Below are 12,355 nucleotides of genomic sequence, written 5' to 3' on the forward strand. Positions count from 1 at the left end.
AGTTTGCCATATTGTCAATAACGTTCTGTAGCAAGTTACTGTGATGCTATGTGTTAATAACTTTATGTCATCAGCAGATATTGACATCTTACTTTCTGGGCTACCTACAATGCCATAAAGCTTTGAAAATGGCAGAGCCCAATACAGATCCCCAGGGTACACTGCTAATAACTGTAGCCCATTTTGAATATGTTCCATTTCTAACTACCCTTAGGGGCATATTCAATTAGGATTCATGCTCACGATTATGCATGGCTCCACAGTCCTGGTACCACAACATCGCAGATTTGCAGTACCGTAATGACACTTTTAATGCGCAGTCGCATGTAATCGCGGGTGCGAATCCTAATTGAATATGCCCCTTAGTCTTTTATTCTTTAACTACCTCTACTCGTATACATACTTTCCCCCTTAGTTCTAGCACTCTTATGTATTTCAGTATGGATCTAAATCCAAATATATCACATCAATAGTAAAGACCTGAACCGCATCTGTTTTCTGCCAGTCATGTGACACTCACCCTGCCAAGGAGTCCATAAATATAAGAATTCATGGTTTATCATTTACTGAACTTACTACCTTTAGCACAAATTCCAGGTACTTTATCTGTTTTAATCTTGTTTAGGTATAGCTGCATATTTTCCTGTGCAGGACAAGTAACATGTTGCAAAACCTATTTCCTGCCATGTGTGTAGTCTTTGGTGAATTCAGATGAATAAACATATCAAAAGATCATCTTTCTAATAATGTTTTACAGTTATGTTCCTAGCTTATCATTTAGTATGCTAATATTATCAGTTTTAGTCTGAGATTTTATTGCAGAAAGGAAAATCAACAACTGAAATGTTAATATTTATTCTACAATTGTATGAGTCACAGAACCCAATTAACCCCTATCTCTCCCCAGCACATGCACTGCGGAGGGTAACTGGCATTGTCAGCAGAATTCCTGTCTCATTAATTCAAGAATCATTGACGCTGTGAATCGAGGCTCCTATGGGTGAGATAAATAGACCATGGCAATCATGCATGTTTCCTTCTTGCACACAGTACATGCAATTGCTAAATATAATCACATGTCATCAAAAAGCATTACTCCTTTTAATAAAAAAATTGTACAAAACAATTCTGCCAAATTAATTGTTTGCTTTCTTTGTTATTTTGTTATAGCTGGAAAGCTGGTAATTACAGCCGCTTTTGGGGTATGACACTAGACGAGGGAATCCAATATCGACTAGGAACCACAAAACCTTCCTCTTCGGTCATGAACATGAATGAGTTATATGTGAGTACACTGTGCGTAATGGTGGTAGTGAGAGAAATTAAAAGTGGAAACTCAGTGAGTAACTTAGAAAAAGAAGGCAGAAATTTTAAAAAATGAGGCTCAGTAGACAGAGACAAGAAGGTGGCTTTAGAGGGTACTTGGTACAGGGATGGAAAGTTGGCTGTCAATCAAGAGATATACTATTTGGAAGATTAGACTGGGGGAAAGTGCAAAAGAAATTGAGAGAAATATAAAACAGCAATAATAAAGCTGCAGTTTGGGACTAAGAAAGCATATCTAATAGTAAAGTAAGAAGTATAAAGAGGCAGGTACATTTTAGGAAGTGTGAGTGGAATATATTGCTCACATGTTGCCAAGGTTAATAACATGTTAACATGCTACTGGAATGCACAGATTCTCCCTTCTCCAGTCACAGCTCTTTCCTGAGGTTGGGGTCAGTGTGTGATTTTTGGCAGACCCCAAGAAGAAAGTACAATACAAGTGAGATTAAACCAGCTTTTTCAAGCAACTTCCACTCAGGAAGTCCGGAGCCTACTCCACTGCAAACGAGTGGTCATGAAAAAGAACATTGCTGGCTACTGCTGAGTGAACACCCTTCTTTTTACCATCCTGTCTGAGGAGGAAAACAGGGGGAGATTCTGCCCAGGGACAAGAGGCTGGAAAATTCCTTCAGTTGGGACAAGTGAGGTCATGCAAGACCCATAGGATTAGACCCAATAACGCCTTAAACAGTCTATCTATTTAGGAATTTCTTGTTTGTATCCAAGCATATACGTCATTGTTAAATACTTGAAATTTTATTGAAGATCCGGGCAAATTTGTTTCTGATGTTTTGAAATGTGAAAATTCAAGACATTTCCATTTACAAACAGCATTTAATGAACTAGAATGTCACTTTTTGTGCTGTGGTGCATGCTCTTGTACACGACATAGAATCATGTGCACACCCCAAAAAGCATTTAAATTGTCTGTCTGATTAGATGATCATTGCCCCTTAGTTGTTACCATTACAACACGGGATGCCTGGATAGTGTCAGCATTACCCAAACAAATCTGTCTTTATCAATTGCAGTAAGAGAAACACAAGTTTATTGTGAAAAGGATAACTTGCAGCACAAATTTGGGTAGGTCTCCCAGGCTCCCGGGAGAGCACGCAAAATTCCTGCAAACGGCATTCTGTCACTGAATGAATCGTGTCATTTTGCCCAATACCCCCCCCCCCCCCGCGGCAACAAAACCAGCATTTTGTCTCAGAGGGCAGGGCCAAAATGATGCGATTCACCGCGCCCACCCCTCTAGCCCTCCAACCACGCCCCGGCCTGGGTTCTCCCGGAAAGAAGTTTAAAAAGGCTGGCAAGTATGTAATTCACACGCTGTCATTTCTAAGCTCACTACTAATCACCATTGACCTGGCAAGCAGACAGGCACCAGGCACCTTTCCCTTAAAGCAAATTGTGCTTAGTGGTATTCAGTAGAATTTCCCCCCCTTCCCAAAGAATTATGCATAAGTCAGAGGTGCGCATTGGCAAGGAATACAGGGTACTAGACCTAGAAAACCGCAGGGATAAAAAAGGAATTAAATTTAGAAATACAGAAAGTAAGTTCAATGTCAGGTCAGTTTCCACAACAGTTAGGTAGAGGCAGGAACAAATCAGTATCCAAAAGAAAGTTCAGAATCCAGCTGAGGCCAGCAACAGGTAGTTCCGAAACAGTGTCCTGGATAATAGTCCACATCCAACCTGAGTTTGTGGCAGGCAGATGACCGCTAGATCAGGAGTAGGGCAGGGGCAAAGAAACAGAAGTAACCGACATGACAACCAGGGACCTAATAGGACTTATCGCAAGGTGATCCCTGGATTTTTATAGGTGCATAACACCTATCCATTAAAATGCATTACATTAGTGCATCTTATAGTGGCAGGAAACGCTGCAGTGGAAGGTTCTGCCAATATAACGAGTGATGGCTTCAACCAACAGTGTGCCTAAACAACTTTCATCTCTGCCCTTCCACGTCCCACTGACTTCTAACCTCTCCCCTGTGCAGGTAAACATGGACAATGATGTGCTCCCTTCCAATTTTAATGCTGCAGACAAATGGCCAGGGATGATCCATGAGCCACTTGATCAAGGCAACTGTGCTGGTTCCTGGGCTTTCTCCACAGCAGGTAAGCAAAGCAACAATATTATAACCCAAGCAAGTATATTTTTTAAAAAATGTGTATAATAATTGGTTATTTCGTATTTTCTCAACAAAAAAAAACCCCAAAAAATTTAAAAATTATTTCTATTTACCAAAGCAGTGACAATTAAGAATGTTGCCAGTGGCAAAGCATGTGGATGCTTATTTACTGTGTACAGTGGTGTTACAATTAGTGCCGTTATTCTTCTATTGCTATGGCCATGTCAGGATGGCAATATCAGAAGCTTGGGACAAGAAAACAATTCTTTATGATCAAACTAAAGCATTTTTCTCCCAGTTTTTTTTTAAACAACGTTTTTTTTCCGCTGTTCTCATTTTAACCTTTATTAATTCTTTTTTCTTGAATAAGGCACTAGAAACCCAAGATTCCAGTGTGTTTCCAGTCACTGTCTTTCAGGCCAGGAAGTGCTGGTGAAGATATTTTTGGTACTACTAAACTGGCAAGAACCTAGGAGTGGGATGCCAGAGACATAGTTGGCAATGTAGTATTAAAAATAATAGCTTGGTACAACAGTGATTTCATGGGTTTCCATAGTTGGTATTTTATATGAAACATGTAGTCATTGTTGCACAACTGCTTTTGGGGTTTCCACCACATTTTAATAGTCTTTATATGTAGGACTCCTTGTTCTAAATATTTCAATGCACTTTTTGCTTTTCTTGTTAAGTGATGCAGTTTATAACATACTTACCAACTATTGAAATTTGTTTTCTGGGAGCCTGCCGGGGGAAAGTGGGCGTGATTTGGGGGGGGGGGGGGCTTTGGGCGGGGCTCCAAAATTACATAATTTTGGCCAAAATCGTGGCATTTTGGATCTAATTCTGCCCACTTCACTAGGAAGTGGGCAGAATTGGGGAGATTGCCACACTCTCCCGGGAGTCTGTGAGACTCTCGCAAAATGCGTGAGTCTCCCTGACATTCCAGGAGAGTTGGCAAGTATGGTTTATAATGTAATAAATATGTTTAGATGAGACAATTATAATTTTATAGATCATATGTTTGATATGTTTTCTAATCACCACTATAAGAGTAACTGAGATGGATATCTTCTCACATGTCTTTCCTTTTCATCTCTTGTGAGCACTCCATGCTATTACAGTCACATGTACTACTACATGTATTTATTATTATAGTCTAGTTAGGATGGAAATGCTCCTTTTAGAGCATGACCCTGAGTCAGAGTGTGATCTTGGGGTCTTGTTTATTTTTGTTTTAAAACAGTCAGAGTTTGTAATGGAGATATTTGGTACAGCAGACTAAAATGCAAGAAGAGGAAAGTTTGACCTCTTCAGGTAGTTATGAGGTAGTACAACCATTATTTGATAGTTGTGCAAACCTTCATAAATACTGTACATGGGCTAGGGGCACTTACATATCTTTCATGACTGACATGTTATCAGCATACTGTACCAGATACAGGTGCAGATACATTCCATGCTTTGTATCTACTTTCTATTAAGGTGTCTCTATCTTAGCTATTCTATACTGACTGCTGAATAATACTAGAATAATAAGCAACATTGTGTAAAATGCAGTTTGGGATTGTATAATATATACGGTCACATTATGATTCATTTGTCTCTTTTCCCAGCGGTTGCCTCTGACAGACTCTCCATTCAGTCTATGGGTCACATGACTCCTGCTCTGTCCCCACAGAATCTACTTTCATGTGATACCAAAAACCAGCAGGGTTGCAGAGGGGGACGTGTAGATGGAGCGTGGTGGTATCTAAGAAGGAGAGGGTATGTGAACCACATCATTATCAGTCTCTTTATACCAAGCACTGCATGCTTAGCAAGTGCAGTTTCTGGAACTTAATTTGGGACAGTTTCCCTGAATATCATAAATACAAATAAAATATTGCATTGCACAAGACATATTTAAGAGAAAATGTTGCTCTACAAGCGCCAGTATGCTCTGGCAGCCATGGGTATGCTGGCACTTGTAGTTCTACAAGTGCCAGCATACCCAACCAGTTAATGTCTGCCAGGGTCTGCTGGGGAAGGTTCCAAATATTAAATTACTATTTTTGGCTATTGTAGATTTATAACCCCAACAACAAGTGCTATCAGCTTGGAGCTGTTCTTTCCTAGAGGGGGACACACTTTTACAGGGAGACCCCATGCTGTGGGCTTCACTGTTGTAGTCTGTCATAGCCTGGTTGTAGATTTGCAGGAGGACCCTGTTCTTCTCCCCATATTAGCTGTGACCAGCCCAGATTATGAGTGCTGGTGTTAGTTTTACTTTTTGGGGAAAGCTATACCAGGCTTTTAAATTTATTTACTTTCAATTTTATATAACACTGCAAAAATCTGATTTTCTGACCACTATAGTCAGCATATATTTTTGCACCAGGGTTTGATTACCTGCAAGAGCTATGGCTGGAAACAGACGTAACTGGAGATGCAGCCTACGCATAATGGGCAGCATTTCCGGGGGGACATGCCAAACGCGTGCACGCATTTACTGTACTTTTGTGGCACATGCTCATTCCCCATTCACCTCTCTTGGCCTAGAACGTAGCTCTACATTCTGTGTTGCTTCACTGTGGGAAGTGGAATTTTGCACCTCAGAGTTGGCCTCCAAATGATACCCATTATCATATTGTTATCTGTGGCCACATTATCTGTGGCTACTTCACATTTTTGGTACTTTTCTGTGTATTCAGTTACTGTTCTGATAAAAACAGAGTATAAATATGTATATAAATAAATGTATAGATTGGTTGTGTAACATATTTCTCCTTCTTCAGAGTCGTAACAGAGGAATGTTATCCATTTGTTGGTGTGAATGCAGATGGTCCTCCAGCACTCTGCATGATGCACAGCCGCTCCATGGGGCGAGGGAAAAGACAGGCCACTGCTCACTGCCCTAACCCATATTCATCATCCAATGACATCTACCAGTCCACACCAGCTTACCGTTTGGCATCCAATGTAAGTCCCTTTTATAATTGCTACAAGCATTTATGTTCAGTCCTATCTCCTGATTACATTTTCTATATTTCAGATAGAAAAATTACATATTTAAGAGTCCTCTTTTGTTTTTCCTGTCTCTGAAATTGGCATTTTGCACTGTAGATGTAACAATTTTGGTCTTCATTCTGCTGGGGAATGACTGGTAACACTTTCGGACAAAATCTGTCCATGAAATGTGCACTATTTTGGGGCCAAATGCGGAATGACCTAAATATTTTTTGTAACAATTTTGAAAATTTCACTCATCTCTATGTAGCAATTCTACCTAGGTAACCATTCAAACAGTTGTACACTTAAGAAGTAGAAGTATACATGGTGACAACCATTATTAAGCTGGATGGCAAAGCATATGCAATTAAAGCGTCACCTATTGTAAAAAAAGTCACAACCTCACATAAAACTGAAAAGGGGCATGGACTTGCTCAAAGACAAATATAAATTATTTTTTATTGTAAGTCCTTAAAAAGGAATCATCGATTAATAATAGCAAAGATGGGAATTCATACAAAGTGGTGTATATCATTATCACCATCTATATAGCGCCACCAATTCCGCAGCGCTATACAGAGAATATTTGTCATTCACATCAGTACCTGCCCCATTGGAGCTTACAGTCTAAATTCCCTAAAACACACACACAGACACTAGTGTCAGCAGTTAATTACCCTACAAGTATGTTTTTGGACTGTGGGAGGAAACCCACGGGGAGAACATACAAACTCCACACATATAAGCCATGCAGTGGCGCACGCAGGGGGGGTTACTGGGTCTTCAGAAACCCCCCATCCGCTAAAAAGTGCCCTACAAGTGCCCTACTGTAGTATACAGCAGCCGCGGCGCTGTCTAAGAAGCTTCCGCGGCGGTGCTGTATTGTATACAGCACCGCCGCGGACGCTTCTTTGACAGCGCCGCGGCTGCTGTATACTACAGTGCAGCCGAAACGGCGCTGCCGCGCATGCGCGGCAGGTCTCTAGATTTATTTATTTTTTTCCGGGGGCGGAGGAAACCCCCCCTGACAAATCCTCCGTGCGCCCCTGCCATGGTCTGGAATTGAATTCCTGACATCAGTGCTGTGAGACAGACCACTAAGCCACCATGGTTAGCACTTCTGCCTCACAGTACTGGGTGGTTACCATGGTAACTCTTAGCTCCAATTGTAATGATTCATAAACCCTGGTGAAAACTTGTGCACAAAATAGTACAACATTTACACCAAAGAAGAGCAAACCAATATTTTACCAAGGCCCTTACACTGACCAGCTGAATGGGGGAGTTTCCTGTAATAAGTTGTACATACTCAAGGTATCAATGCCATCAAGTAAGGTGCCACTATCTGGTTTGTGTGTACTTTTATGAGAAAAATGTCTTGGTTAAAAAAAAATATGGAAATATGCTGTAACATTACTGTGAATAAATTGTGACATGGTTATGAAAAATCAGTTACATATGAAAAAATACAAGCCAGAACTACCAAAATATATTGAATAAATATTAACAGTAAGAAAAAAAGGGGCAAAAGTAGCATGTCATGGTGAATTTAACCCCTGGTACATAAAAGGATTGAGTCAATAAAACCATAATGTCTCACTTAAAGCAATTTGTTTAACATGGCCTAATGTCAGATCTGGTGATATTAGCTGTGTAATTTCACCCCTTTGTGCCAATGTATTACTACACAGTTCATTGACTACATCATTTTTGTTTGGCAGGAAAAAGAAATAATGAAGGAAATATTTGAGAATGGTCCAGTACAAGGTAGGTAGTACAGATGAACATTCTCACTATACATCTAAAAAAAATATCGGCAAGTCCTACTTATATGTCTCACTCCAACTGTTTCTCAGTAACTTCTTTAACAACCCTTATATTTATTCTGTTTGTATATAATTTAGATATGTTTTTCGATATTGCTTTCCCCTTCCAGGGGGTAAATGTATTAAACAGTCACTTTTTGCAACTGGCCAATATTCGTCGAGTTTGACAGCTAATTTTAAAACGTCAATGCGTTTAAAGGCAAGATTTGCCAAATATTGGCGAGTTGCAAAAAGCTCTGTTTAATACATTTGCCCCCAGGAATTATTATATAATTATTAATTATTATAATTATTATATAATATTCATATATATAATACACATTTCAGAGCAGGTCTACAAGACTATAGATAAGATGTTTAATGCTATCTTCAAGTTGATACCTACTGTATGCTCTCTTTTTCTCTACTCCTTTCCAACTCTGTGTTCCAAATGTAACAGAAATTCTCCATTACAGCCATCATGGAGGTGCACGAAGACTTCTTCATGTACCAGAGTGGGATCTATAGGCACACACCGGTGGTGGCAGGGGAGCCAGAGAAGTACCACCACCATGGGACACACTCTGTGAAGATCACTGGGTGAGAATGGGTTGTGATTATGGAGGTGGATGGGTGTGAGACTATTACTTGGATATGAAATCAAACCTGAAAAAATTATGTGGATTGGTTATAATGCATAGTTTTGCGCACTCATATAAGCACGTGATTTAAAATGCAGAAATGAAAAATGGCCCTGTGCATCTGTAGTGGAATCTATCCTTAAAAAATTGTTCACAATTACATTATTTTGGGCCATGTCAGTAACCCTAAGATTACTACTTTACTTGAGTTTAACTTGCCCTTGAGAGAATATCTCCTACAACACAATGTATTTGTCTGACCAGTCATTCACATAGAGCACTGGTTCCCAACTCCAGTCCTCAGGGCTCCCTAACAGTGCAGGTTTTCCATATCTCTTGCTGGAGCACAGGTGTAATCATTACTAACTGACACATTTTGAAAGATCCACAGGTGGTGTAATTATATCACTTGTGACCTGGAAATCCTGCACTGTTAGGGGTCCCTGAGGACTGGAGTTGGGAAACACTGACATAGAGCAATGAATTCAGCTGCATGTGGTTTATTAGCTAAATGCTAATGATGATTACTTTGCCTTCAGAATGTCTCAATGATGGAGAATGTCATGTATGTGGGAAAGTGGGAAATAGGATAATAAACTTGGCAAAGAGTCTACAAACCTTCCGCTGAAAAAACACCCCATCAGTGTTTCACTTACTAGGCTGGGCTCACAGGATGCACAATAGTACAATGTTTGATATGTATATATGGAAATGGGTGGTCACTTGAGAATTTTAAAGAAAATAAACTAACTGGCAACAAAAGTCTTTTTTTTTCCACCAGAATTAGCTTTCAGTTATTAGGAATTCAAAAACAGTATTTTAGTGTAGCCTGCAGGAATTATATTTTAAAGGTATAATTAATGACATTCGTACAAGTTGGTGACACGCAGTTGGTTTTATAAAGGTAATATTTGATGACCAACATGATTTCACGAATCCTCTTGATAGAGAAGTGTAGATGCCTGTAGTCACTACTCCGTGTAGTGTATTAGGTCAGTTATTCAATAAAGATAATTTGCAAACCACTAGCTATGTGGCATGCAATACATTTCTATTTCTGCAGAGTCACCTAATTGTCCACCTCTTATATTACGAAGCACACTTCTGCATGACACCTTTATTCCAGCTTTTATAACTACCACCAGAAATATAACTTACTGACCTTTTAAGGGTTTTGTGTCCTGCTGAAAATGCACATGGGGAAAAAGTGACAATATCACTTCCGAGTCATTGCTATTACGAATTTGGGAACTCCCCCTTCATTCATTTCAAGGTGTCCGTTTTCTTCTAAACCACTATTCAGCTTTGCCCCATTTATGGTATACATCAGGCCTGTCCAACCTGCGGCCCTCCAGGTGTTGTGAAACTACAAGCCCCAGCATGCTTTGCCAGTAGACAACCTGTTGATAGCTGGAAGGGCATGCTGGGATTTGTAGTTTCACAACATCTGGAGGGCCGCAGGTTGGACAGGCCTGGTATACATAGATAGTCAGTGGACAAGGTGACTATATGTCACTTTTATCGGTTTGTTACATTGGTCGAAGTGCACCAAGAAATGCGCTTTTCCATATAAAGTGCTCCAGGAAGGTACAAAAGGCAGAGGTCTGATTTCCGCCTCCAAGTACACATAGTAAGCAAGTCCTTACACAGGCTTAAAAATACTCTGCATCCCCTGCTAGACAGGGAACGCTCCTCTAAATGCACCTGTTCCACTCCTTGATTCTCATTGAAATATTCTCATGTTGCTAGATGAAGTACCATTTTGGCAAGTGGATGCATAACTAGGCACACTCCTATGTCTAATAAGCAAGGGATGCCCCATTCCTCTCATCAGAAGATGGAAAATACCCTAACCCCAGAAATGCTCTCCCTAAGGGTATTAGCACAAAATAGGCGTGTGATGTCACAAAATAGCACTTGTGCTGTGAGCCCATAGTTTTTGCACCTTTGTAAATGGCCCTTAGTGTGTGATGCAAAACATAAAGACTGCAACATAACATACATTTGCGTTTTTTGATCAGTAATGCAAATCCACAGTTGTAGTTTTTCACCCTGTTTGTAATGAAACACTTTATATACTAAATCTGCATTTTCTTTCCCTGTGTTTCTCTTTAACCGCATATGTACATTTTTATTTCTGTACAAATGAAGTCTCAGGAAAGGATGTGAGAGAATACAAATGTATTGCTAGTAACCCTGATATCAGAGCAAGCGAGAGGCAGGAAGCATCAGAGATATATCCTGGGGGGGGGGGGGGGGGGGGGGGTAAGTACAGGTAGGGTGAACAGGGCATTTAATATGGAAAAAAATGCAGAAATAACGGATTGAGCAGGGCAAGGCATGCAGGGAAGAACGTTGTGTGTAAGGTATCAGTGTATATATATATATATATATATATATATATATATATATATATATATATAAGGAGCTTAGGCTTTATTAGCAGAACTGTGGATGTGTCTTGGTTGCGGAGTTACTGCAGATAGTACATTTAGCATTATCTAGAATGACCTTGCTAATTTGCAGCTTCTGTTTCAGTAAATTCCACACATATATTGCTTAGGAATGTACCAGTCTTACCTCTGGCCCAGATTTTGCTCTTACCTCAAGCTGTGTATGTTACCGTGGCAACACAGTGCCCTATCCCAGCAGGGAATCTGCAACTCACTGCCACCTTCTGCACAACAAGCACATTTTCCGTAGCAATACACCAGCGTGTCTGCAAGTCGAATCAACAAGAAAATATGTGATCCACCTTAGCAGGGCTGTGTGTCCTGGATTAAGAAATGACCATATTTAAAGTGCTTTATGATACCTCATTTACATTACTACATGTTACTCCTCACTGTGGTCATTAGTTCTTGTCGCCATATGGGTTTGCATTTCTTTTCATGGAAAGCTGTAATCGATATTTCAATATAAACAAATTGTTATTAGTAATTGCATGTTAGAAAGGAAATCCTTTAGATGTGTAGAGTTTTTTTGATCACTCTGCATGGTAAATTAATTTCTTTTCATGTTTTTTCACTAGGTGGGGAGAGGAGAGAGGAAGCAGTGGACAGACACAGAAATACTGGGTAATTTATGTTTGAAGTAATAGCCTTGGGCCTGATTCATTAAGGATCTTAACTTAAGAAACTTCTTATTTTAGTCTCCTGGACAAAACCATGTGATAATGCAATTCCAGCAATATCTTCATAGTCCTAGTGGTTAGCACTTCTGCCTCACAGCACTGGGGTCATGAGTTCGATTCCCGACCATGGCCTTATCTGTGAGGAGTTTGTATGTTCTCCCCGTGTTTGCGTGGGTTTCCTCCGGGTGCTCCGGTTTCCTCCCGCACTCCAAAAACATACTGGTAGGTTAATTGGCTGCTATCAAAAACTGACGTGTGTGCGTGCGTGCGTGTCTATATTAGGGAATTTAGACTGTAAGCTCCAATGGGGCAGGGACTGATGTG

The 12,355-nt window shown here is 40.1% G+C and overlaps 1 protein-coding gene across 1 annotated transcript in view; it reads left to right on the plus strand.

The window, feature by feature from the left end:
• Positions 1-12,355, plus strand: part of TINAGL1 (tubulointerstitial nephritis antigen like 1) — a 32,771-nt gene that overhangs the window by 18,805 nt on the left and 1,611 nt on the right. Inside the window, exons 4-11 of the mRNA XM_075195169.1 lie at positions 908-1,000; positions 1,171-1,285; positions 3,330-3,450; positions 5,078-5,228; positions 6,239-6,422; positions 8,174-8,219; positions 8,734-8,857; positions 11,930-11,975. Of these exons, the coding sequence (XP_075051270.1) occupies positions 908-1,000; positions 1,171-1,285; positions 3,330-3,450; positions 5,078-5,228; positions 6,239-6,422; positions 8,174-8,219; positions 8,734-8,857; positions 11,930-11,975 (880 nt within the window). The remainder of the gene's footprint in view (positions 1-907; positions 1,001-1,170; positions 1,286-3,329; positions 3,451-5,077; positions 5,229-6,238; positions 6,423-8,173; positions 8,220-8,733; positions 8,858-11,929; positions 11,976-12,355) is intronic.

Source organism: Mixophyes fleayi, chromosome 2, assembly GCF_038048845.1.
Source record: "Mixophyes fleayi isolate aMixFle1 chromosome 2, aMixFle1.hap1, whole genome shotgun sequence".
NCBI classification, from domain to species: Eukaryota; Metazoa; Chordata; class Amphibia; order Anura; family Limnodynastidae; genus Mixophyes; species Mixophyes fleayi.